The following is a 27,534-nucleotide window of genomic DNA, read 5'->3' as shown; positions in this document are numbered from 1 at the left end:
ACACTGTACAAACTGAATCTGGGAGGGCTCATGTGATGAGTCTCTGCTAATGCTGGGGGAAAAAACTGATAAAATCGACATTTATTTCTAATTTTAAAAAGACTCTGGAAACTAGAGGTCTTAACGTGAAATAATACATAAACCTTAGTTCTAAAGTCTGCATCTCTTTAGTGAAGAGTCCCTGGAGTCCTTCCCAGTAAGACTGGGAAGGAGACAGAGGACCCATCATCTATCTCCACTATTGTCCACCACTGTGCTGCCCATGTGAGCCACAGCATCCAGATAAAGGGAACCAGTGAGGAGCATGGAGTTGGAAAACATAAAGTAAAATTATGTCTATTTGCAGATGATATAACAGTATCTCTAAAAAATTTAAGAGAATCAGTGTTCAAATTAATCCAAACAATAAAAAACTAAGCTAGCTAGAAAGATTATAAATTGAAGCAGAAATCCCAGTAATCCTTAGATATACAAAGATAAGTAAAAATATGTACTAATGAATAAATCTCCACTTACATTAGTAATAGTAAATGCACAGAAATACACTTAAAAACACGCATAACTTAGAGGCGGGACACTTGTCAGTGTTCACGAGAGACACAAAGCAGGCGTGAATAAACGGAGTGGCAGCCCTTGTTCTTGGGTGAAAACTCAACATCATAAGGACGTCAGTTTCCCGAAATTTATTTATAAATACTTTAATAAAAATAAACTCTTTATAGGATACACATATAGCTATAAAAACCATGTAGAAAAACTATCAAGTTTCCAGGCCCCTGATGCTTTACAGGAAAAGCCACGAGGGCTGTCTTGTCCTACCTCACATTAAATCATTCCACAGCATCTCTGTAACTGAACATGTGAGGTAGTGGCGCCTGTATGAAAGGAGATTAGCAGAACGGGACGGAAATCCAGAAACAAGCTCCAGTGCATGTGGGAATTTAGTGTGTGTGTGGGGTGTCATCCTAAGTCTGAATTTGGGGCAGTGCTGGGCTATGGCAAAATGGTGACAGACAAGCCAGTATTCAGTGTATTTCTGCTACAGGTATTTGGGAAAGAGATAACATGAGACCTTACACCAGCTACATAAAAAACAAACAAACAAACAAACAAACAAAAAACTCCAGGTTCAAAAGAAGAACAGAAGGAAACAAACACAGACGAATCCCTCCATGAACCGGGTATGCAGAAAGACTATAATAACAAGAAACGCTTGGTAAGTCATACTATGAAAAATGTAAAAATATTTGCATGATCAGACAGGACTGCTAATTCATTTTTTGGGTGCATGGATTTTAGAGGAACTCTTTTACTCTACCCCCAAATGTTCGCTTCAATCTACCACAAAAGTGGTGCCACCTTACCCAAATGAGCCATTGTAAATTTTCACTGAACAGCAGTACAGGAGGGAAAGAATGGGACGTGGAGAGGGAGGGGGAACGAGGGGGGGAAGGGGGCGAGGGGGAGCGAGGGGGGCGAGGGGGAGCGAGGGGAACCCCGTTTGTGTCGGCGCTGCCTCCAGCTTTACCTTCTTCAGTTTCGTGTATGCTCCGTTGTGGTTGCCCTGTGCCAGCTCTGCCCTGCCCAGGACCCGGTATGTTTCTGCCACCTCAGGACTGAAGTCACCAAATGCTCCTACTTTGGCTTCCAGGGACTCTCTCAGGATCATGGTTGCTCTCTGAGAAAAGGACACAATGAAGGCTGTGTGGTTTAAACATTCAAAGGATTGCTCGGTGGTGAAGGGCGCTTGCTATGTATGGCTGCTGAGGACCTGGGCTCGGCTCTCAGCACCCACCTGGTAGCTCACAACCTCTGTAGCTCCACTTCCAGGAGATCCATGACTGCCCCGCCCTGGCCTCTGCAGGCATCGGGCATGCAAGTGGTACACAGATACACATGAAGCAACACACACACACACACACACACACACACACACACACACACACACACACACACACCACCACCACCACCACCATCATCATCATCATCATCATCTTCTGACCCAGGAGGAGGCCAAGGCACAGAGCAACAGCTGAGAACTTCTTTGTTCCTATAGGGCTCATCAATGGTGGAGCTGGAATCTGTTCCCTAGCCCCTTTAGGGCTCATCAGTGGTAGAGCTGGAATCTGTTCCCTAGCCCCTTTAGGACTCATCAGTGTTGGAGCTGGAATCTGTTCCCTAGCCCCTTTAGGGCTCATCAGTGGTAGAGCTGGAATCTGTTCCCCAGCCCCTTTAAGGCTCATCAGTGGTGGAGCTGGAATCTGTTCCCTAGCCCCTTTAGGGCTCATCAGTGGTGGAGCTGGAATCTGTTCCCTAGCCCCTTTAAGGCTCATCAGTGGTGGAGCTGGAATCTGTTCCCCAGGCCCTTTAGGGCTCATCAGTGGTGGAGCTGGAATCTGTTCCCTAGCCCCTTTAGGGCCACGCTCTTCTCCCTCTGTGCACACCACTGTTCTCCCATAAGAGAAAACGAGGCTGCACTTGTGGGTCATGCTTCCGGACTGTCTATTCTCGCAGAGAATGCTTAGGAAGCCCAAAGTAAACATTTCCATGGAACATGATATCACATTTTGTTTGCCTTGTCCTATTTATTTATACCAACATGGAATAGAAAAATATGAGTTGGTCATTTTTGCAGATACCAAGACATACAGGGGCAAGTCTGAACTTCCAACACATCCTGAAATTCTTCCCAGATCTTCCACATGAGAACACAGTTATGACTGCACAGCATGAATGCTGAATTCAATGGCCAAATAAAGCCAGGGAGGGCCACAGGAAGGGTTTCCCACAGCACAGCCCTGGGGCGTGGAGGGGAGGGGGTAGGTGCACTTCCTGATCGTACGCCACAGACAGGCGGGCGTGTAAATGAAGAACATTGTTCCTTTTTGGTAATAACCTGAGTTAGGGATTAGGGCTGGCACACTAAAGGTGGTGATGAGCAGAAATCAGTTTCTTAGGGAAAACGACTGTGTAACTTGCCAGGTATGGCTCATGAAAGCAATCGAAGGTCTAGGGTCACCATGCAGACCTGCCTGTGCCCATCCCATCCCAACACCGGTGAGCAAGGACTTAGACGGAAGCAAGAGTTGGGTGAGGTGACTTTCCCAGGGGATCTGACTGCCGGGCTTTGGGGAAGCCAGTCCACGATGGGGAGAAGTGCCAGAGGTCCTTTGCCTGAACGAAGCCCTGACCGCTGCTGCAGTTGACTAGGGAGACCAGGGATGGATGTGTGGCAAGTTAAAAGGCATGTTCTCACGACAATGGAAAACAGACAGGAAAACTGAATGGAGAGGACCCAGAATTATCCAGCTTTAGATGAGAGAAGAGGGCATGGGCACCCGAGAGCCCAGGAGAAGCACACAGCCTGTGTCGGGGCTACTGAGTAGACTGATTTGACCATAGCAAAATAGGGAAGAAGAGGGAGACAAGGCTGGTGGATGCTTAGCTTCTGCAAAGGACAGAGGTTTGTATTTTCTCACAGAACATCTTAGTCTGCAGCACAGTGGCCTTCACTTACTTTTTACTATAAAAATCATTTCCTCCCCAGAGGTTACCTTGCTGCTGGTGCGAGCCAGCCTGTGAATAGGCTGTAATCACATTTGGGATGGTTTAGGTGAGATATCATGCTCACCTGTGCCAGGGTCCTTATAGGACCAGCTCTCGATGGACACTCCTGCTACACCCCCTGGTGAGAGGTCTGCAAGGCAGGGTAAAAAGAACATGAGGCCACCATGTGTGGCTGGGCAGGCTGGGCCACTGCAGGGGGCACCTGGCAGGAGAAGGAGAGCTGACCCCTTGGCCATGTTGTATTCTGTCAACAATGTGCCCTGGATTGGCTGTGTGTACCGAAGGAAGGGATTACTTTGCTATCCCTTTGAAACACAGAAGGGCATGAAGTGATTCTGGAATGAAAGAGCCAGTTTGTTAAACTCTCCAAGGGCAGTCTGGGAGAGCAAGGCACATCCTTTAACCAAGACTACTGATTGGTGCGTGACACATGAGGAGCGACACTGGGCATCAGCTGCCTCTACACTGTGGCAGGAAGGCTGGAAACTAAAAACTAAGATTGAGTACATGGATTGTGGAGGGGGAACTAAGATTGAGTACCTGGATTGTGGAAGGGGAACTAAGATTGAGTACCTGGACTGTGGAAGGTAAGAATCACCTGGCCAACAACCAGGCATCCGTTCCAAATCCATTAACTCCACCGTGAGCAAGAAGGTCCTTGCTCTCACAGAACTCAGCTCGGTTCTGTGAGCAACTTTAAATATCTATATAAATTTATACTGCAACTATTCCACTACGTCAGTGGGATTCTGTAACAAAGAATCAGAAGAGTCCAACACCAGCAAGGGAGGGAAGCAGGGAGCTAAAGGATGGCACTGGCCTCGAAAGAGTCGGGGAGGGCCTACCAGAAGGAAATGAAAGAAGAGACCAGCCATGGGGGGCGGGGGGGGGGGGCAGTGTTAGAAAAGACAGTATGGGCGGGGGGGGGGGGGGGGGGGGGGGGAGGACAGATCAGTCTTGAAAAGTACCTTCAAACATAAGGACCTGAGTTCGATCCCCAGAACCCAACATAAAAATGCTGGGTGTAGCCGGGCGTTGGTGGCGCACGCCTTTAATCCCAGCACTCGGGAGGCAGAGCCAGGCGGATCTCTGTGAGTTCGAGGCCAGCCTGGGCTACCAAGTGAGCTCCAGGAAAGGCGCAAAGCTACAAAGAGAAACCCTGTCTCGAAAAACCAAAAAAAAAAAAAAAAAATGCTGGGTGTGGTGGCATGCACTTGCAATCCCAGAACCAGGAAGCAAAGACAAAAGGTTCCCTGGGGCTTGCTGGTCAGCCAGTCCAGCCTAACTGGTGAGCTGCAGCCCAATGAAAGACCCTGTCTTAAAGGAGGCCTCCCTGAGGATGACATCCAAGGCTCTGGCCTCCACATGTGTGCAAATACGTGCACACGCACTTGCACATACATGAGCATGCACACACACACACACACACACACACACACACACACACACGCACACGCACGCACGCACGCACGCACGCACTAAAATCAGAAAAAGCTGTTATTACAGGAATTTAGCTTAGGGAGAAGAACAAAGTGAGCCTAGAAATGTCAACAGACTCTAGACCTTGGAAGGGGCACGTCAGCTTTGCCACGAGGGCGTCCGGTTCACTGGGGAAACAAATGAGTGCTCGCTGGCCAGGTGGGCTTTCAAACTGTGAAGAGAATAGACAAGTGCAAGCAGAGACGCAGCCCCCGGAAAGAGAAGCTGCTAGAGTGGCCCTGACAAGAGACGATGCATGGTAGGAGGGCAGTGTTAAACCACGCGCGTATTAGGGAAATCTGGAGGTAAATGAGGAGCCTGTGGAGTCTCCACAAAGAGCAAGATGGAGTAAGTGGGAATCTGAGGCCCTGGCAGGGCCCTCTATCTTTGGTCAAGTGATTCAGAAGAACAGTGAAACACTGTTTGTTAGAGTGACTGTGGATCTGCTCCGGCCAAACTGAATGAATGCAGAATAAAAGCTCACGCTCCTTCATGGAGAGAAGCGAGATGGAGGATGAGGACAGCGCTGTGGGGAGGACTCTCCAGACAACACAGGAACACCACTTTTCATCTTCATCTCCAAGACTTGGTGTGCTAGACTGAACACACACATACACACACACACACACACACACACACACACACACACACACACACCCCAAACCTCTGAGGTATCTACTATCTCTTTCTGGAGCTGCTATGATTTACAGAGAACAGGTAAACTGTATACACACACACACACACACACACACACACACACACACACACACACACACACACATATATATGTGATCTGCCTGCCTCTGCCTCCCGAGTGCTGGGATTAAAGGCGTGCACCACCACCGCCCGGCTCTTTCTTTTTTTAAAATTAATTTTTTTTTTTTAAATTTTATGTGCATTGGTGTTTTGCACATGGGTGTCAGGCTCTTTCTTTTTTTAAAATTAATTTTTTTTTTAAATTTTATGTGCATTGGTGTTTTGCACATGGGTGTCAGGCTCTTTCTTTTTTTAAAATTAATTTATTTTTTTTTAAATTTTATGTGCATTGGTGTTTTGCACATGGGTGTCAGGCTCTTTCTTTTTTTAAAATTAATTTTTTTTTTAAATTTTATGTGCATTGGTGTTTTGCACATGGGTGTCAGGCTCTTTCTTTTTTTAAAATTAATTTATTTTTTTTTAAATTTTATGTGCATTGGTGTTTTGCACATGGGTGTCAGGTCCCCTCAAACTGGAATTACAGACAGTTGTGAGCCACCATGTGGGTGCAGGGAATTGAACCTAGGTCCTCCAGAAGAGCAGTCAGTACTCTTAACCACTGAGCCAGCTCTCTAGCCCCTGTGGTTCCATTTTTCGAAACCACCTCAAGCATGCCTTTATGGACCATCAGTAAAGAGACTGAGCTGAAACCTCTGTGCTGTATGGCTTTCATTAGATATGAACATTCCATTCAATACCCCAAAGAAGAAGAAAGGAATTGGCCATACTGACTGCCACACACCATCCTGGCTAGATCCACGGGCTGCAGTGAGTAGGGCTTTGCCCGCTGAGTTCTCAAAGTTTTCAGTCCTTAGTGATCTTTTCTAGTTGGACGTAGCACTTACTTTCTCACAGCTTTGTTTCTAAGAGAAATTGCTTGTGAATGGTTCCTTGATTTATTTATCTGGGTCCCTCCAGAGGCTAGGACATGCCCTGGGCACACTAGGTGCTTAATAGATGCTTGAAGACTGAAGGAGTCGTCTTTGCATCCCCTATGAATGTCTTGACGATTGTGATCTAAACTCAACTCACTTCTTTTTGTCCAGTGATTTGCAGAAAATTGCAAAATTCATCTTGAATCGAAAGGAACTTGGTTCTTCCTGCTCCTTCGGAATCCTTCATATGAGTCATGCTTTCCTGAAAATACTGCTCGGCCACATCTGAAAAGAGCATAGAATAACAATTTTGAAAATAGCTTGAAGATCCGAAGCAGAGATGGAGCAAATATGCTTTTAGTGATGGTTAAACGTTTAAAAATAAGCATTTGGTAGGAGAAGCCATCTCAAGAGACTCTCCTGTGGTCGTTAACCTGCTCGTTTTAGCAGAAACTATTTTCACCTCAGAAGGATACGGCAATTTACTTTTCTTATTTTTCAGACATTTTAGTGTTCTTGGTGATATAGAAAGTGTTCTGGGGGGCAGAGGACTATCCCAGGCCTGAACACACTAGGGTAGTTTCATGTTGATAGATGATTATCTCTGCCTAGAAATCAGTCACTGCTCACAATTCATATATTTTATGGACTCTAACTGTAATCTTGTTATATATGTCTATAACACACACGTAACAACCAAACAAAACCTGGACAATCTGGCTGATACTCTACTGAAGAAGAACCACAACCATTCTAAACTCTTAAGCACGCTGATGAATAAAGCAAAAATAGCTTTACATAAATGGGTGAGAGAAGGAAGGCAGCAGCCATGGGAAATGAAAAGGGGATGAAAAGCAGAGCTGTGACTACGCACTGCCCTCTGTTGTTATAACGAATACCTGAGATAAATCAGCACACACCCAGGGAAGGTTAACGGTGCTCACACTTTGGGGGGTTTCAGCCTGTGACCGGGTGGCTCTGCTGCTTCTGGTGATGTGACGGGCAACGGTAAACATGTCACGGTAACTAAAAGTGACGAGAGTCGGGGACGAGCTGGGTTCCCAGGGTCACTGCCTAGAGGTTCTGCCACCTGTCAACAGCGCCACAGGCTGCGGGCCACGGCTTTGACCCAGGGAACCTTGGGAGGAGACACATAGCCAAACTGTGGCAAACAGGGAACTGAAGTTTAACAGTGAAAGGAAAAGAATCAACTCAGGAAGCCCCAAGGCCAAGTGCTCTGCACAAAGGCTTGTGACGTGAGATCACAGGTCTCTGCTGGCTTTAGAGATTGAGATCATCCCTTGGGCCCAACTTGATTACAGTGGCTTTTGCCATTGTTGCTTTGGTTTTTGAGACAGGGTCTCTCGGTGTAGTCCTGGCTGTCCTTGAACTCACAAAGATCCACCTGCCTCTGCCTCTAGAGTGCTGGGATTAAAGGTGTGCGCCACCACACTTGGCTCATATGCTAAAGGCATGCTTTCCTTTTGTGGAGCTATTAGAAGGTGGGGGACCTTTAAGAGATGGGAGCCTAGGGAAGAAATTAGGCTACTGAGGGCGTGCACTTGAAGATAGTATTGAGACCCTGGCTCCTCTCTTTTCTCTCTCCTTTCTTCCTGGCTGCTACGTGGTGAGCAATTTTCTCTGTCATGGTGTTCAGCCGCCTGCAGGCCCAAAACAACACTAATGGAGACTTCTGAACCACGGGCCAAATTAACATTTCCTCCCGGTAAGCTGTCTATCTCAGGAATTAGTCACAGTGGCAGAGAGTGGACCATCTCAGAAGCTTCAGAGGGGCGGAGCGATAGGAAAGAAGTTCTCCACTGTGACATGGACAAGGGCCCTGGAAGAGTCACTGGCCAACAAGAAGACGAGGGCTTCAGTCCCTCAGCTGGAAGAAACTGAAATCTGCTAAACAACAGGGAAGAGACCAGAAGAGGGCAGAGCTCTAGATGACAAGGGAGCTGGCTGGCTGCTTGTTTGTAGCCTGAGCAGAGACGTCAGCTCTGCTTTGCCAGCTACACGACCTACAGAGCCAGGAGCTGATAAACAGGCACTTAAATAACTAGAATATACTTGTGTTTATGTGTGAAGTGTGCGTGTGTGAGTGCGTGCGTGCGTACGTATGTGGAGGCATCCATACCCATGTGTATACTGAGGCCAGGGCCTGAGACTGTGGCATCTTCCTCTATCATTCTCCACTTCATTATTTCTGGAATACTCTGAGGCAAGGTCTTCACTGCTTATGAAGCTTTCCAATTTTGGCTAGACTGGCTGGCCAGTGAGCCCCAGGATCCGCTGGCCCCACTGCTGGGGTTATGGTTGAGGGCCACCATTCCTGGCTTTTACGTGGGTGCTGGAGGTCTAAACCTGGTTCCTTATTCTTTCCCATGGAGCACGTCATCCTCTGAGCCATCTCTAGCTCCACAACTACAATTTTTGTGTGCAACGGAAGAAAACTAATGTGGAAAATATAACCTGTAAAGTTTATATTGTTTGGATCCATGTTTTACACTAGTTTGGAATTGAACGAGTTTTAAAGGGTAAACAGGAGAAAGAAAACAAATACAGCCAGAGCTGAGTTCTAAATGTTGGGTCCCCCTCAAATTCATGTTAAAATTCTAACCTCTAAGGTGGTGGTATTTCGAGGGAGACTCCTTTAGAGGTGATTGTGTCGTGAGGATGGAAACCCTCATGAATGGGACATGTGCTTCTGTGAGTGGGACCCTGGACAGCTGCCTTGACTCCCTCCCATGTGAAGAGCCAGTGAAACACAGCTGGCTGTGACCAGGAAGCAGGCAGCCCTGCCTTGACCTTGGGCTTCCCAATCTCCAGGGTTTTGGAAAACGAAGTATTAAGTCACCTAATCTATGGTGTTTTGTTATGGTGGCTCGAGCCGATATGGGCATCGAGGGCCTCCACAGACAGAAATGAACACAACTGCACGGGTCTGAGCAGAGGGAGGCTTTCCGTCTGTCCACCCAGAGGGAAAGGGCTATTCAAGACCCGGGTTCCCCACAGTGGTGAACACTGTCACTAAAATTAAAGGCTTACGTTTATTAAGCACCTCATGCTGGTTTTCATGGTTGTAGCTATGGCCTTCTCTCATGTTAGCTGAAAAACAGATGCATCAGAAGTAGCAGGCAGCCAAGATGGATATTGGACAGACAGATACACAATTAAAATGGACAGGTTGATTGGAAGACACAGAGGCCTCAGATCATTTGCTGATAAGCAAACCTGCATAGGATGAGAGCTCTGAGAACATGGCTGATTTGCAGTGGGGTTCTGGGTGCTGAGAAATGGCCCAAGCACATGCCTTTCTTCCGTGAAATCTTCAGAGAGGGTAGAAGCAAACACGTGGGGAAAGTGTCTTCCAGATCGACAGGACTGCAGAAGACTTGGGTCCTGTGTGGTCATGTGCGAGGTTCGCCTTGAGGATCTAGGCAGGAGCAGGGTTCCTGTCACTGCCTCCTGGGCATGTCCCCATCCCAGGCTCTTTAAGTGGATCAACAGTAACTGAACTGGACATCCCCGACTTTCTCCCAGACCAGCAGGAGCATTCCTGTGGTAGTACCCAAGTTCTACGGAAAGAAGTTCTCCCACGTGGAAAATGTCAACTCTTTATTCATTGTTGATCCTTCAGACGAGAAGTATCAACACCGACTCACTCTGATAATTGACGACGGTGCTGGGGGTGGTGCAGCATTTATTTTATAGGTAAAAGCGTCACACGGAACATTCCAAGTTTAATGTGACTGGGTTTCTGGAGTGGAGGGCACTTGATATTTTTATTTTCTTGCTACTTGGAAACCAACAGAAGACTGTAGGCCAGCCCTCTGAGGTTGGATGGGTGCTGTGGGATGTTCTGTATGCTGCGAATGTGTTGCTCTGATTGGTTGATAAATAAAACGCTGATTGGCCAGTAGCCAGGCAGGAAGTATAGTATAGGTGGGACAAGCCGAGAGGAGAATTCTGGGAAGGAGGAAGGCTGAGTCAGGAGTCGCCAGCCAGACACAGAGGAAGCAAGATGTGAAGGCAGAACTGAGAAAAGATACCAAACCACGTGGCTAAACATAAATAAGAACTATGGGTTAATTTAAGTGTAAGAGCTAGTCAATAGTTAGCCTGAGCTAATGGCTGAGCAGCTTTAATTAATATAAGCATCTGAGTGATTATTTTATAAGTGGCTGCAGCGTCTGTGGGGCTGGGCGGGACTGGAGAAAACTCCAGCTACAGATGGGCAGGTCTAGTGGTGCAGGACAGCGACCCTGCCCTCAGTCTGTTCCTGGAAGGTCTCTAGTCAAAGAAGAAAAGTAAAGCTAGGAAATAGAACGTCCCTGCTGTCAGCTGTCGCAGGCCAGCTGACCACATCTGTAATGACCACATCTGTAATGACCCTTGTTTCACAGGGCATTCTGGAACACAGAGACAAAGGGAGATCCCAAGCATTGACAGTGATAATCTCCCTGTCTGTAAGTCTAAAGTCATTTTATCTTTATCTGGAATAAAGGAAAACTCTTTTATTGCAAGACCCTGACTTCTCTGTCCTCTCTAAGGCCTAGATGAACTGCGAACCATGGTTACATGGCTGGTCTTTGAGGAGAGAGCAAAGTGCATGCTGGTCCACTGCAGAGGAGCCATGTCCTGACAGAGATTGTTTTCCGGGGCCGGGACAGGGAGGATAGGCACCCAAGACTCATCTGGAACAAGGGACAAGAGCTTTTCCGGAGAGACAGGAAGCCACGGCCTCTGGACAGGAAGTCTTCTCCCGGCATGTTCCTGTGTTCCGAAGCTGGGCATGGCTTCGCAGAGAGCTGAACAAGCAGCTCCATGTTCTAGCATATGGCCGTCCTTAACTTTAAAAAGCACTTCTAGAATCCTCTGCAACCTGATGCCGGTAGCCTGGGCAAAGATGAAGTCATTCTCTGAAACATGGGTGCATGACTCAGCCGGTAAATCTGAGCCCTGATGGCAGAGGTGAGCCAGGACCATAAATCTCCTCCCATTCCCGCCCCAGCTGAGGGGTTGGCTTGTCTGTGAGTTCTAGCAGGGGGAGGGAGTGACGCTGTGGACGGATCCTTTAACCGTCTCTACAGATAGCTCCATCTGGGGACTTGAAGCCAGACTTGCAAGGAGAGGCTCACACACAGGCAAAGGAAGAGAAAACTTTGTTCAAAGAGCCAGAGATTGGAGGGCTGCAGAGAGGCCCACTGGATGCCAGGAAGCTTAAAACAAACAAACAAAACCTCTCTCTCCATCTCTCTCTCTCTCTCTCTCTCTCTCTCTCTCTCTCTCTCTCTCTCTCTCTCTCTCTCTCTGTGTGTGTGTGTGTGTGTGTGTGTAGGGAACATTTATGTGTACGTGGGTATATGTGCCACAGCGCAACTGTGACAGAGAACAACTTGTAAGAGTTGGTTCTGCCCGTCTACCATTTGGGTCCCTGCGATCAAACTCAGATAAGAAGATCGGTGGTCAGCCCCGTTCCCCTCTGATCAAACTCAGGTAATCAGGCTCGGTGGTCAGCGCTCTTCCCCCAAGCCATTTCTCTGGCCCTGGTCAGGAACTTCTAACTAAAATAAATTCCAGTCCACCTAGGCTTCATCTTCCGAGGCTGTTCTGAGACAGGAGACGGGGTGGCAAGGACAGCCTCATTCTGTGGGAGGGTTCCAGGGACAATGTGGCAATTATCTTTTGTAACAGTGTCAGGAAATACTCTTTATACTAACTGCAAAGGCTTTAAGGACTCCAAGGAATTGAAAAAGAGGAGTCCTAGCCTGATCTTCACCCCAAAAACTGATGAAAGCATTTAGACCATCGTGGGTGCGGCTACCCCTGAGCCTGTAGGGGCCATGGGGGAGGCCTGGGGACTCACTCCTTACTTTTCCACACATCTGACCCCACATGGTGGGTAGCTGAGCTGTTGAACTTACTATAAGATCCGAGGACGCTCATAGGTGTTGCTGGGGGCAGGTACCTATCAGAAAGCATGGTGGCTGAATTGGCGCCGTGCCAGAAGAAGCTTGCAGGGCATAAAGGTGCCAAGAGTCCTCACAGGGATTCACAAGGGGCTCAGACACTGTGGGATCTGCTTGCCTTGGGGTCCTCACTACTCAGAGCAGTCCAGACTCCCCCTTTCCTTCCCCCTGCCCATGTAGAGTCCCATGAGGGCCACACAGGCAGAGGTCAAACATTGTGCAACCTTAGACCTCCAGTCCCTAAGTTTAGGGAAGGCTATGTGTTCTCCAAAGAGATGCCTTAAAACTCCTTTTCAAAAGCATCCGGGTATAAATAACATCGCTTTTCTGAGAAGTTCTGAATAGAACTTACATGTTGACATCTAAAAGGATGACCCAGCCCTTGGGAAATTGACTATCACATGCTGCGTACTTCATCCAGCCCAGAAACGTCTCAAAGAGGGAACAAGCCTCACTCTAGACACACAGGAAGGCAGGCACCTGGCCAGGTAGGGTTCCTGAGGTTTCTGCCCTGCCCCTGGGTCGTTCTCTAGGAAAAAGGCCCAGCAACTCAGGCTTAGGCTGAGTGACAGGACCCCCTGTCTTTCTTCTGCTGGCCCCAAGAGCTGGTGAGTGAACAGCCCCTACCTGTGCTATGGGCTTGGGTTACTTGTACCACTAACACTGGGGATGTGACATTCATGGTGTGACCGACCACCTTTCTGGATGGCGGGTATGGGAGGGGGGCAGTACATGGTCTCCATTCTAAAGCTTTGGGTGGCCTGTAGTTTGCTGAATGACCTTGCACTCTAGTTCTCTAGATGTGAGGATGACTTCCAGAAGTTTCTGAGAGGGGAATCCTTCTGGTGCTAGCAAAACAAACAAACAAACAAACAAACAACCCTGTAAGAAGCTTTGTTTCCTTCTCTTGGTCTCACCCATTTCTTCCCTGCCTCCCAGGGGGCTCAGGTGTGGAAAGAAAGCCACTTGAGTCGCTCACAGGCAGGCAAGTGCAAGGCTGGCCAGGCATTCCGATCAGCGATGAGCCCCGAGTGAGGGTTGGGGATGAGGAAGGTTCGTTCTCTCAGAGCCCACAGGGCACCAGGGTATGGGCAGGCTGAGGAGGAGGAGGAGACCAAGAGGAGCAACATCAGGACGAAGAAGGGACACAGACAGTCACCAGTGGGGGCGTCTCTCAATTTCCACCAGCAGGCTATACCACACCACAGCTCCGCCACGGAGGCCTCAGGTGAAGGCTTGGAAGAGACAGCTAAGGAGGGCCACCAGGAAGGTGAAGGCTCCCGGGTGCCATGGTACCTGGCAGGAGCCTCTGGGCTCCAACAGCTACAAATACCTGGGGCTGCCTGACTTACAGTCTCTCGGGACAATCAGGGGCATCATGGCAGGTAACCGCTGTGGAGGAGGGGTGGGGTGTGCCCCCAAGCCAAGCAGAGCAAGCAGGACCCAGGAGGAAGAGTTGAGGAAAAGGGGGAGCGTGGAAGGTCAATGAGACCTACCCAGGCAGTTACTTTACAGAAGAAAAAGCTCCCGAAACATTTTAATTCCTACCTATGCAAAACACAGGGGGAGGCCAGGACCAGCGGGAGCTGGGAAATACATGTATTTGGAAATAAGGAATTGTACGTAGGGGACCAGGTTACTCAGGAATCCCTGTCCCTGGGCTAAACCAGGGGCAGGCACCATTTGCTCTGCTGTCTTGGGACCCAGAAGAACCTCCTTAGCCTGCTGGCGCCTGGGACCGCATGGGGCCACTTCCAAACAAGGCTGCCGGCACTGAGCGGGCCCTGCAGCACAAAAAGGTTTACACTGACATGTACTTGGCTTTGGACCATTTCGTTTTAATACCCTTAAGGAGAAGCATTATAAACACAAGGCCAAGGCTCCGGACACTTAGCGGGGTTGGGAGAGCTGTTAATACCAAGTTTGTCTATGGCTGCTCTGGGCAGCCGGCCAGGTCCAGGTTAGTGACATTCCACGAGCCTGAATTGGGAATCTTCACGCAAGCACAAGCCTCCCAGACTTCTAGGGCAGTTTTGTCTGCACAAGGAATGCAGGATGGCGCAGGGCAAAGGCACCAGCTCCAGCGCGTGGCCTGAAATGCTCACTTCCGGGCCAGCGGCATTGCTGGTGAGCAGACAATGCCTTCAATGGACATCCAGCAAGTGAGTAGGAGCAGACTGGTGATGGGAAAATCCTCAAAAGGGAAATTATGCTTTTTAGAGATTCTATTGCTTTGTTTTGCTTTTTCTCCAAAAACAAAAGCAAAGCCAAAAAAAAAAAAAAAGTCTACGTTAGGTACAAACAGATTTAAACGTAAAAGAACAAAGGCCAGAATGCCCCCTGGACACTCTGAAAGACACTCAGGCTTGCTTCTGGGGGACCCGGCTAGGACTTGGGGACTAGAAGTGAGCACAGTCCAGGTCAGAAGGTCCTGGGTGGGTGAGAGCCGGGCAGGGATGGGGTGGGAGTGGGCCCAGATTCTAGCTCCCTGACTTCCCAGGAGTCCCCTACAGGGGGCAGCAGAGGCCTGGGCAGTCCTCTGCCCCGAGTGGGTCTCTCACAGCCTTGCCATGGTGGCTTCCTCCATGTTAAGGGACAGCAGAGGGACGGCAGGAAAGACAGGGGACTGTGCTCGCCTGGTCGCCAGCTGCATTCCCTGCCTGTGGTGACTGTCCTGTTCCTGCTTCCAGAGGGAAGTTGAATCCCTGGGCCCCCGGGGACCCGTGCCACACAGCACATTTGCAGGTACAAGCTGGGACGAAGCCTGGGTCTCCGTGCACTGGCCAGGCCAGCTTGCTTTCCAGCCTCGCCTTCATCTGCCACCGTGGGAGCAAAGATAACAGCAGGTTTCAATGGTTGGAATAATGGGGGGCGAGGGAGGGAGGGTGTCTCCACAAAGGTACTCATTTCTGATTTGCTTGGGCCACGGAGAAGAGGGTTTGTTTGCGCAGCCGTTTTGGGGTCCGCACTGCTCCTGGACAACTGGCATGGCATGTCTCTCTACCCTCCCGGCTCCTCCGCCAGCATCCTCACTTAGCATGTCCTCGTCTTGAGGCTTCAGTAGCCAAATTTCCCATCAAATGACCACTGTTATTACCAAGGTGATGGCTGTCCTTTGATTGGCAGGTGCCGAATCTGAAAGGGACCAATCAAGGAGCGGCTCTCAGGCTCATCTCGACTTTGAACTTTTGGTGCAGGGCAATGTGGGGGGAAGAGAGAGAGAGACAGGGGCAGACAGAGAGGAGCTTCTCCAGACTGAGGAGAGGACACTCTGGTGAGAAGAACTGGCTGTGGGAGTATCTTTGAAAAAAAGGGATGCCATGCTCTGCTTCTGCGGACTGTTGAAGGTGTCATCAAGAGCAGTTTGGGAAAGTGTGGGCACCTGCACACAACCGTCACTGCTGCCATAGCCGCCATCATTATTTCCCGAGGCACCTGCTACCTGTGCTCCCGGAGTCGCCCCTCTCCCGGAGTCGCCCCCCTCCCGGAGTCGGCCCTCTCCTGGAGTCGCCCCTCTCCCGTCTAGTCTCCAGCCCCAGCCCCCCTGCTCTACAGCCATTGCGCCCCTCACGCACCTCAGTTCTGATTGGGGCATGAGCTCTTCGGATGCCAGTCAAGAAACGCTCTGCGCAGCCCCAGGGGCTGAGGGTGGAGCTGAGACCTTGAGCCGGCTTCTGGGTCCCAGTGGCTCTCCACACCCTTGTCCTTAGGCTGCCCTCCCTCATCCAAGGTCCCGTGTTTGCTCCACACGCCACAGACTCTTGCATGGGGGTAGGGGAAGAAAAGAGGGAGGGCCAGGGCCAGTGCTTACACACAACCAATGATAAAGAGCGTCTGGGGATGACCCTCTGGGCTCAGACCTTGACCACTCAATGGCTTGGAAAAACCACATTTCCTATGGACTCCGAGTCTTCATCCGGAACTGGAGCTAAGTAAAGCAAGGCCAGTGTGTCCTGTGCGGTGTGAGTCATTCCGGACTCACATTGTCTGTGCTAACTATGCAGGTGTTGTTATCACCCCCACTCTGTAGGGGAGGCAACCCAGCTGTGTTTATACTGAAAAAACTACATAGACACACACACAGACACACACACACACACACACACACACACACACACACACACACGCCTCAATTTGAATTGTCATTGATTCTATGAAGGGCAAAGCCGATGGGTCTAACTTAGAGCTTCGGAACAAATCCATCTCTGTGCATAATTTCCGTTGGCCATCATTCAATTCCTATAGCCAACAAGGGAGCCCGCTGTATCCTGGGTGGGGCTGGGAATCAGAACAGCCTCCAGGCAAAAGGACCGTTTTTAGCCTTTGCCTCTTCCATTCAGTAGGGCAGTCTCGCAAAAGAGACCGTTTTCTTCTTCTGCCCATCAGAACCTTCCAGTTCTCTGAACCCAGAAACTACCAAGGCATGTCCTCATCTTAAGGTTTTGTGGCTCAAGTTCCCATCAAATTGCCACTGCTGTTACCAAGATGACAGGTGCTTCAGGTGTCCTCTGATTGGTAGGTGGTGAATCTAGGGGGGCCTATCAAGGAGCAGCTCGTGCCCACCTGGAACTTGTCATTTTGGTGTAGAGCAATGAAGAGAGAAAGACAGAGACAGAGACAGACAGATAGACAGAGAGAGAGAGAGAGACAGAGACAGAGACAGAGAGAGAGACAGACACAGAGAGAGAGAGAAAGAGAGACAGACAGACAGACAGACAGGAGTAGATGCCTCAGGAAATAGCGATGGCAGCTATGACAGCAGTGACAGTTATATGCAGGTGCCCACGCTTTCCCAAACTGCTGTTGATGACACCTTTAACAGTCCGCAGAAGCAGGGCGTGACCCCAGTTCTAGAAAAACACTTCCACAGCTGGTTCTTCCTACCATACGACAAACATCTGCCCTCCGCCAGAAGCTCTAGATAGATCTGGACCCACAGTGGCTCACATGTGTAACCCTAGTACTTGGGAGGCTGAGGCAGGAGGACTGCCTTGACTGAGTTTGAGGCCAGCCTGGGTTACAGAGCAAATCATTTTTTGTTGATTTGTTTCAGAACAAATCTGAAATTTGTTTCAGAAAATACATATCAGAAAAAAGCGTTAAGTACTTTGGAACCATAAATGTAAAAGATGGAAAACAATGTGTGTGTGTGTGTGTGTGTGTTGAAAAAGAGATTAAAAATCAAACAGAATAAAAGAAGCCATGGACCTCAAATTTCTAGAGCTCGCTGTTTTCTTGTCCTGCAAGGATGGGGAAAACCATGAACCCATGGCGACTTCCATCTAGAATCTCAGGGCTACCTGGGATCAAAGCTGTCCCCACACTCATTTTAACCTTAAACATAATTGAGTTAGTTACCATCAACCAACAACTGGAGATTTCCCATGAAGATCCAAACTTCTTCCTCCTTCTCTGGACAATAAAAGCTGCCTGCCATGTGGAGCCAGGATGCCAGAGCAAAAGAGCTGGGTAGGGGCTTCTCTGGTTTGCCGTGGTCCTCGCCACCCTGTCCTGTCGCTCATCCTACAGAAAACTGCTACCCGCCACTTGCTGAAGTTTCTCTTAACTACCCGATGCCCTCATGCTGCCTAGACATTGGGGTTCCTACAGATATCCGGTGTGTGTGACTTGTGTACTCTCAAATATTGATATTTTCAATGTTTGATTAAGAGTGGTGGAAACCTTGAGTAGAATGTTCAAAGGAGGGCTAACACTCCACTTGGTTCCTCCTTCCATCTCTGGTCTGCTGGGTGAGCTGAGGGGCAGAAGAGGGTAACCTATGGGTATCTGCACTGGCCCCTGCACAGACCAAGTCCCCGCCTGGTCTGTGGCCTTTTCTATCAAGTTGCTCCTTGGGGCTTCCTCTTAGGTCTGGTCTGCTACCCTGACTCCTACTTCCTGAACTGACTCCACACCCTCCCAACACTGATTTTTGGCACCCTGGAATCAATATTATTCTTGATGATTTCTATTTGGTATCTTGGAATATACCTTATTCTTCTGTGTAGGCCACATACCATTTCTGAATAGTTTGGTCCCACCAAAATCACAAGAATGTGGTTTTCTTTTCTTTTCTGTCACACATAGGATGCCAGGATGGCTGAGTGCAGAACCTCCAAATCCCATGTTTTAACTATTCCGCCAAGAAAGAAAATGCATATTGAGTGGTAGCTTCCCTTTGAAATCCTGATGCTATGGACATTTACCCAGGTTGAAAGCTCTGCTGAGTGAGCTCCAAGTTCAGAGCTGTTACCCCATAGCTCAACACGTACGCACACGCACACACACTTCTGTGCACGCACACATGCACTTATCTGCACACATACACATAACAGCCTTTAAAATAATTGCTTTGGAAAAGCACACATGTCCCTATCAGCCAGCCGTGCATGAATTCCCCACAATTCCTAGTGGTGTTTTGGATGAAGAGTGACATTCTGACGGGGAAAGGGTTAGAGAGCAGGTAGAGGAAAGCCCAGGAGAGCCCCAGAGCAGCTGAGCCACAGGACAGAGGGCTCACCCCACAGCCTCACCCCCCAGTGACACACACCCAAGCCCGCTTGTGGAGGAGGGAGGCGGGTTCTGTTCTCACCGTGGTGGTCCTGCTTCCCAGAAGCAACAGCAGCCCGGGCAATAAAGTGTGCAGAGTCTGCGGCCTCCTCTGGGGAGGGATTTTTACTCAGGACGATGAGATGTGCCTGTCACCACAGAGAAGAGAAACAAGTTGTTTACATGCTTGGCATCAGCGATGGGAAACGTCTTTGCAGTGATAAGCAGGAAGCCGAGGAACGGTCCAGCAAACTGGAAGGGATGCTTGATGAAGTGCAACTGACTCGGGGAATCTGAAAAGCACTGGGTGGAGGCCAGAACCCAAATGGATTCAGGATCCATTTGGCTGGAAACTGTCACTGGAGCCAATCCCTAAAATAGATCCTTTAAAAGCTTATGGTCATTTGACTCAGCAAAGACAACAAAGATGGAGGGCGGGGGGTGGTGGTGACTGGTGATGACTTTAGTGGTTAAGAGCCCTGACTGCTCTTACAGAGGACCTGAGTTCAATTCCCAGCACCCACATGGCAGCTCACAACTGCCTCTAACTCCAAAATCTGACACCCTCACACAGACATATATGCAGGCAAAAACACCAATGCAAATGAAATAAAAGTAACAAAATTATTTTTAAAAAATGAAGATTGAACCACACAGAGTGACCACAGAGGAAAAGAATAGACTGGGCAGGCAGAACGTGACAACAACCACTAAGATTTAAGCTGGACTTCAGTTATTTCTCACTTGCAACACAACACTTAATTTTGGGGATACTTTCTATGATTTTCAATTTATATATGAAAACTTGAGAGTGCTGAATGGGTCTGGAATATTCCCCAGAGGTACATGTGTTTAAGGCTCGGTCCCAGCTAGGTGCTACTGAGAGGCGCTGGGACTGTTAAAGAGCCTGGTGGGAGATGTTAGGTCATCAGAAGCGTATTAATAATGGAACACTGACGGGGTCAATGGTCCAGACAGCTCACGCTAAAGGATGGAGATAAGCTCTGACACTGATACTCAAACTTCAAATTCTGCATGTTGGACCCTGTTCTGAATGCTGCTATTCATCCATCAGCCAGGGCATGAAAGAAGGCGAACAGATGCCAGCACCTGGTCAGGCGCGATGACTTAAGAAGTCAAGTCATCCCAGGAGGGCCTTCCGGTCGGCACCAAGCAGGCCTCACACCTCTGGATATCTCTGAGACTACAATCAAGGCAGAGGTAGTACTGAAGCACTGGACTGCCTCATTGCTAACAACCCTGAGCTGCCAAAGTGCAGATTTGATCACCCCAGCCACCCCTGTTAGCAACAGCTTTTGCTGCGGAGTTGGAACACCCAGAGTTCTTCAGTAGGAAGGCTTGGATTTACGACAACTTTTCTCACTACTGGAATTCTTCAGAATGAACCGAACAAGGGACCAGGGGAAGCTCAGAGTAGTCACTAGTTTCAAATTGGCACAAAAACACTGTTCTTAAACTCTGATTTGAAATATTACTGAAATAATAGGTATTTCACAATACAGTTTCATGGATGTTCAGACTACAGAGCTGAAAGATAGAGCCAAGTTATCAAGGGTTTGATGTTTGCAGGAAGAAAAGCCAGAGTAAGACCACCCCCTCCAAAGAAACTTCATGTGGGCAGACTCTGCATCCCCCTGACCATCTAGCCCCAGGGCCCGCAGCTGGAGAGCCCTCTGCAGGATGCTCAGGAAGGCTTTCCTGGCTTTTTACAAGGACTCAACACACCAATATTTGATGTTTCCAATGGAATAAAACTCAAATTCAAAGATTTTCTGTTTCCCTTCTATTCGCTATCATAATGCAAGGAAAGGTTTAAAAAAATAAATCTGCCTATCACAATTATTTTCAAATGAATAATTACATGTCCTGAAGGGATCAGAAATTGCCTTTTGATTTGGAGGCAGAAAGTGACACTTTCCAGTAGCAAAACAACAACAATAATAAAACACCACTTACAAATATCAAGAAAACATGTCCCAAAGGCTTAGGGCAGCAGTTGTCAGCCTTCATGATGCTGTGACCTTTTAATACAGTTCCTCATGTTGTGGTGACCCCCAACCGTGAAATTATTTTTGTTGCTACTTCATAGCCGCAATTTTTTTCTTTCCTTTCCTTTTTCTTTTTCTTTTTTTGGTTTTTTCGAGACAGGGTTTCTCTGTGTAGCTTTGTACCTTTCCTGGAACTCGCTTTGGAGACCAGGCTGGCCTTGAACTCACAGAAATCTACTTGCCTCTGCTTCTAGAATGCTGGGATTAAAGGTGTGTGCCACCACTGCCCGGCTCATAGCTGCAATTTTACTACTGTTGTGAATTGTAATGTAAATACCTGATATTCAGGATATCTGATATACGACCCCCTGTGACAGGGTTATCCAAAGGGGTCATGACCCACAGGTTGAGAACCATTGGCGTAGGGTCTGAACTCATCACACAATTGCCCGGACCTCAGCACTTTCCTGTGTGTGAGATGCTGATACTGTACAAGCAAACACTGATCATTCATCTCATAACTTCAGCTTCTGATCTAATTTATTACTTAGTGTTCAAGAACCTTTTTAAACCACATGCTGGAGGGAGGGAGGAGCGGTGTGGAACACCCAGGGTGTTAAAAATGTGTCAAATTAGCATCTCATTTATTCCGTAAAAATTCCATTCACTTCGACTTAGTTTAATGTATTCCTCTTTGGCTCGGTGTTATTTTAATTTCGAAGAGCTTTCTACTTCCCAGATATTGTGCTAACACTAGGAGTTCACACACAAAAAATATCAAGCTGCTTTCAGTTCTAAAGGAGATCACAGATGAACCGTAAAAATGCGGGGTGCTTGGACTTGTGCAGACACACAGCCGCTTCTGACTGTGTTTTTGCACTCAGCTAACTTCCTCTCTGTGTCCCAATGGTTATAATTTTTAGTGGCTATTGAAGGGCGAGAAAAGACTGGCACCTGCATATCCAGGTTGACCAATAGACGATCCCTTGCACGGGTGTCCGACCTCAAGGCCAAGGGCTGTACTGTCTTACACCAGAAGATCTAAGAGGAGGTGTTCTTTGTTAGTGGAAGGATGAGCGTTAAGTAAAGGACAGCAACTTTCAGAACCCCGGTGACCCACAGGGAGGATCCAGGGAGGCCCCCACTCTCCTTCTGTGGTCCAGGCAGTGTGACTGTCAGTCAGAGAACTCTGGTCCTGTAGTGCATCAGTCTCTGGGGTACAGAGCAGGACCAAGCAGCACAGAGAACATAGAGTAGAAGGGACACATTGACACAACAAATGTCCCACCTCACACTGCGCCTCTCCGGCGTCCGACAGACTCATTTTCCTCCCTAGGCTATGCTCGACTGCCCAGGGTTCTGTTTGCACCCCTGAGGTCAGAATGAGTTACTCACTGACACCTCCCGTTCAGAGGTTCAGGAACTGTGGCTCTATTACATGAAGACAGCTCCTAGCACTGTACTCAACTGCCTCGCGTGCCCTCTCATGGTCTCCCTTTTCTTCAGAGTGCAGTGTCCATTGTCTATCAAAAACCCCTCAACTCCACACAAGCATCATTTGAGACGGTGAGAATGGGGATCCTTCTAAGTACCCGCTAGTAGGGAGGCAAATGTGTTTTGCTTTATTAGTACAATAATTTATCTCTGTGGTTACATTTCAGAAACACAAAAAAGGCAACTTGCAAAGGGATGAAGACACCATAGCACCAGTGATTTGTACCCCACTTTTCCTCAAGGACCCCTTCTTATTCTGCACAGTACCATCCACAGTTCTCTGACGTTCAGGGAGAGTGCCCCTTCTCCCACTGAAGCTGGTGGAGCAGCCTGGATGCCCAACCCCTGCCCCTGCCCTGCTTCCTCTTCCACCTGGCTGCTGTAGAAGGGCCTTCATGGGACATAAAGGATGGGTGACAAGTATCAGGGTCCAGTGTTGGGGTCCAGCCCCGACCTATCAAATGGTTCCTTAAAGCGGGGAGTGAGGAACTGAGAAATGCTAGATAGGAAATATAGAAGTAGATGAAGAAAAAAGAAACACAGGATAGCTTCAGGAGGGTCCTGGGTTAATATCCAGCAGCCTCGAGTTGATTCATGATAGGCTTTTTATACACTAGCAAGGGGAGAGGCAAAAGACCTCGCCCTTTAAAGATTAAAGCACAATGTTCACCAAGTGTAGACCCTTAAAACACCTGGTCACCACGCCCCACGGCAAAGCATCTTGTGATCAGGCCTTGAAGTATAAGACACTGGTAACCACGCCTTTGCACCCTGTTGTGCAGCCGTGGAGAGGAACGTAAACTCTCTGACCTTAAGTCAAAGCACAAGTTGGAATCTTTGTGGGCTCCCACCGACAAGGACTGAGAAGGACAGGAACACAAACAGCAGGTGACCAGGCTGGCCATTTTGCAGTCCCGTGGAACTCAAGCTCAGCCACAACTGTAGGACGATGCTGAAGGAGCCCTGCTGCACGTGAGTGAGGGCAGTGGAGGGCAAGGAAGCAATGGCCACGATGACAAGAGTCCCGCTCGCCTCCACTGGCTTCCACAGAGCTCAGGCTTTGGTCCTCGCTGGCACTCTCCAGGGCCATCACATCAACTCCTTCACCTCATTATGTATTAGTCTCCCCAGGGTGGGGGTTCCCCCTTATGGCTCCTTTTCCATTTATTTATTTATTGTTAGTTAGTTAGTTAGTTAGTTATTCATCCATTTATTTATTTATCTATGTTCTTCTGTAGCCTATAGTGATATCCTTACCAGCTGTCATCCTAAAGTTGAGGAAGAATACTAACTGACCCCAAATTGGACTTTTAAGTCGACTGGGTTAAGACAACAACAGAAACCAAATGACCTTTAGTCTCTCCCACTAACCAAGCTCATTTATTGAAAAAACGTATTCAAGAGCGTAGGACCAGCTCCCTCAGTCCCTGCCAAACAACAGTGTGTGTGCGTTCTGGTATCTCAGGTGCATTTCTGGAGGAAACCATGCCTTCCTCTGCTCCGACACATCTGCCAGTAGATGCAACCAGAGCCAGGGCTGGCAGGCTCTTATCTAACTGGGCCTGATGCCTTGCATCTGTAAAGTGTGCAGTATTCCTTGAGGAGGAAACTCAGTGGCTAGTAAAAAAGATAACAGTATTTCTACTTGCGCAGAAACACTCAGAGACGGGGAACCTGGGTGATCGGAGACAGATTTTTGTCCCCTCTACTTTGTAAGGACTAGGGGACCACAGATTCAAAGGGAAGTCTTTTCTGCTATAGCTAAGTACTGAGGGAGTATACAAATAGCCCAGGGTACCTTTGTGGACTTTAGACTATATTTACCTGGACAAGGAGAACACACATGGGGTTAGTAACAAAGTCTCAACTTGGTGATAACCAGCCAGGGTCTCTTTGTAAAGCAAAGGCTAGAACCCGGGAGAGACTGGGGAAGAAGTATGAGCAGGTACTTCCTTTGCCAAGTATGGTGCTAATCAGGCTATACACACTATCTTCCTTAATCCCACAGGACCAGTGACAGATGTTGCCTCACTTTACAAGGTCACACAGTAGGTCAGCACAGGGCACAGAGTCAGCCTAAGGCCTACAGTACTCAACTGCATGCTGTCTTGGCCCAAATCAAACCCATCAAACTTCCAGAAAGATGACTTTCTTATCAGTGTAATGGAAAACTACTTAAGGGTCGGGAACAGGGGCTGCTAAGTGGTGGACTCTGCTGAGATACTGGCTGGGGAAGAGTGAGGTACCCCAGTGTGGATACCCAGGCCAGGGATCGGGGGATGAGGGATGGAGTAGTCGCCACTGTATCTTCCACCTTCTGCTCTAGCTCAAGCCCCTGCCTTGATTTACAAGCTCAGACCCATGGTCACCGTGTCACCGAGAGGCGCGAGCTCGGCTGTGCCAGCTTTCTGTCTCGGCCCTGCCACAGATGGCCATTCCATCTTCGGCTTTGAGGTGACATCCTTACGCAAGACAGGTCGGGTTACAGTGCGAGGTAACCTGTCCAGTAGGGAAGCCTTTCCTGGGGGGCTGGGGCAGCTGGAGAGGCCTGGCCAGGCAAAAGATGGCTGTGGGGATCCAATGCGGGGGTGGGGGGTGGGTTAGCTAAACGGGAAGTCACCAGGGGTAGACAGAGTCTAAAAACGGAGGCCCTGGACTAGGCCCGTCTCTTTTAATAGTCACAGAGAGTCCTTAGTGGCTTTCCTCCAGATGTCAACTTTGTCCCTTCCAAAGGGCTTGGGAGAAGAAGTCTTGCTATTTATAAGGATTAGCACCAAAATAGACACGTCAAAGGCTTGTATTTCTTTTGCTTGCAAGTATGAGCTTTCTTAAAACTTAACTAGATTTTAAATGCATATAGTTTTTTTTAAAAAAAAATCTTAAAATCTTAAGTGGTGGAAAAGAAGATACAAACTAAAGCAAAGCAAAACAAAACAAAAACCTCTATTTACACGCTTCACCCCCCTCCTCCCACTACTAATCAGTCACCATGAACAGCTTCCTGTGCGGCATTCCAGAAATACTGATGTGTATACACAAACACACACGCGCACACACACGCACAAGTATACACACATTCTAACACACACACACACACACAAGTACACACACATTCTAACACACATACTCCAGACACACACACACACACACACACACACACACACACACGCACGCACGCACGCACGTGCATAATTTATTTATTTATTTATTTAGTTTCCCTTTGACTTTTTTTACATTATAAAAACTGTCACACAACAGCACTCTTCCGTTTTTCATGCTGTCAGATCTCCCACTCTCCCTGTCTTCTCCATTTTACTCTGGCACCTAATCTATACCCATCTGCAAATATGCAAGGGGAAGGATTTCAAGCAGGGTCAACACTGGGCACTGCTGGACGGAACGTGTCACCATTCCGACAGGGATGACGACTCTCTAAAGAGACTACCGAACCCTGAACCCCTCCCCTTGGCCACCGGACAGTTGAAACAGTAGAATTGCCCAAGAATCTCCTGCTGAAAGAAGAAAAAAGGCAGAGCTTTGGTGCCAGCCAGAGGGGATTTTGTCTCTTGGAAAGAGATTTGCAAGTTGTTGAACATCCTTGAATGTGACTAGAGCCAAGACAGGTGATGGGCAGGCCCACAGCTTGACCAGGGCTGCTTAGTGATGCAGACTCCCCCCCCCCTTCCAATTAAACCCGACCCCCATTTCAGGACCTTGAAGATGGACTTCAGGCAGGGGGTCACTGGACCTCTGTTCCTTTTCCCTATGTAGCCACATTGATTACATCTCCTTTTTCTGCTTTTCACCGTTACCTTTAACTGGACTATTGAGGGCAGGTGGGTGGCTGTAGACAGCTGTCACTTAAGCTCGACAGCCTTCTTCCTCTTTATGGTACCTGGATTTATGTCATACTGAGAAGTTTTTGTAAAGGACAAAACCTTCGTTAGCTTTTCAGAGATTTGGGGAAAAAAAATAGAGGAGCCCTATTCAGATTATTTCTAATAAATGGATTGTGTTTGTAGTAAATCCACAGCGGATGCCCCGCTGGTGAGAGGTGCTATCGCCCACATACCATCTGGAGCCAGGCGTGAGCATCCAGCTGTCAGCACCCTGGGCCGACCACAGGTGGGGACCGAAGCCGCATCTTCGGGCCCAGCCGACAAATGTAGGTTTTGTGATATTTTGCAAATCAAAGGTCCCTACTTTTGTGGCCGAGCTGCCCTGAAGGCTGCACAAGAGAAATCCGCCACTCAAGTGCTGGAGAGGGGAAGCAGCGATTCAAGCCCGCGGGGCGGCGGTCTTCATCCCCTGCGAACAGATCAAAGCAGCTGCACCCACACCAACAAAGCGTTGTGATTTGTTCTTTCTTTAGATAAGAAAATAAGGTGTGATTACCGAAATCTGTCAATGTGGAGTTTCATAAAATGGGGCATGCTTGGCTTTCTCTAGCTCCACCACAGCGGGCAGGCGGCGGGCGGGCGGGCGGGTGGCACTCCTTTTAAGTTCCCGGAACGGCCACCTTCCTTTGTGCCGTGGCTCCGAGGGACTTCCTTCATTCCTTCCATCTTAATGGGCTACTTCTTAAAATACTGTGGAACTTTTCTGCATTCTACTGAAAATAAAACATTTTTTTTCCCTCTCTCTCTTTCTCTGTGTTTCTCTCACTCCAAAGGAATGAGGAAAGAAAACCAGCTGGGCAGATGACAGAACCTCTTTGTGGGTATTGAATAAATGCCTGTTACCCGTGGTTCCCTTGGAGACCTGTGGCCACTCTGTTCCCTTCCATACCTCAGGTAAATCTCTGTAGGAAAAAGGGAACAGTGGCAAGTG

General features: G+C 48.5%; 1 protein-coding gene across 9 annotated transcripts in view; it reads right to left on the bottom strand.

The window, feature by feature from the left end:
* Positions 1 to 27,534, bottom strand: part of Ttc23 (tetratricopeptide repeat domain 23) — a 97,855-nt gene that overhangs the window by 14,084 nt on the left and 56,237 nt on the right. For 4 of the 9 annotated variants that reach the window (XM_076544761.1, XM_076544771.1, XM_016002900.3 and 1 more), the window contains exons 7-9: positions 19,245 to 19,350; positions 6,835 to 6,962; positions 1,529 to 1,678 (exon numbers count right to left, since the gene is read on the bottom strand). In XM_076544761.1, the coding sequence (XP_076400876.1) occupies positions 1,529 to 1,678; positions 6,835 to 6,962; positions 19,245 to 19,350 (384 nt within the window). Of the gene's footprint in view, positions 1 to 1,528; positions 1,679 to 6,834; positions 6,963 to 9,728; positions 9,789 to 19,202; positions 19,351 to 27,534 lie in introns of all 9 variants that reach the window. The other 5 variants (XM_042277810.2, XM_042277804.2, XM_042277808.2 and 2 more) reach the window with 3 other exon arrangements.

Source organism: Peromyscus maniculatus, chromosome 1 (assembly GCF_049852395.1).
Source record: "Peromyscus maniculatus bairdii isolate BWxNUB_F1_BW_parent chromosome 1, HU_Pman_BW_mat_3.1, whole genome shotgun sequence".
Taxonomy (NCBI): domain Eukaryota; kingdom Metazoa; phylum Chordata; class Mammalia; order Rodentia; family Cricetidae; genus Peromyscus; species Peromyscus maniculatus.
The sequence above is the reverse complement of the archived record's forward strand: the minus strand, read 5'-3'. Positions and strand labels throughout refer to the sequence as shown.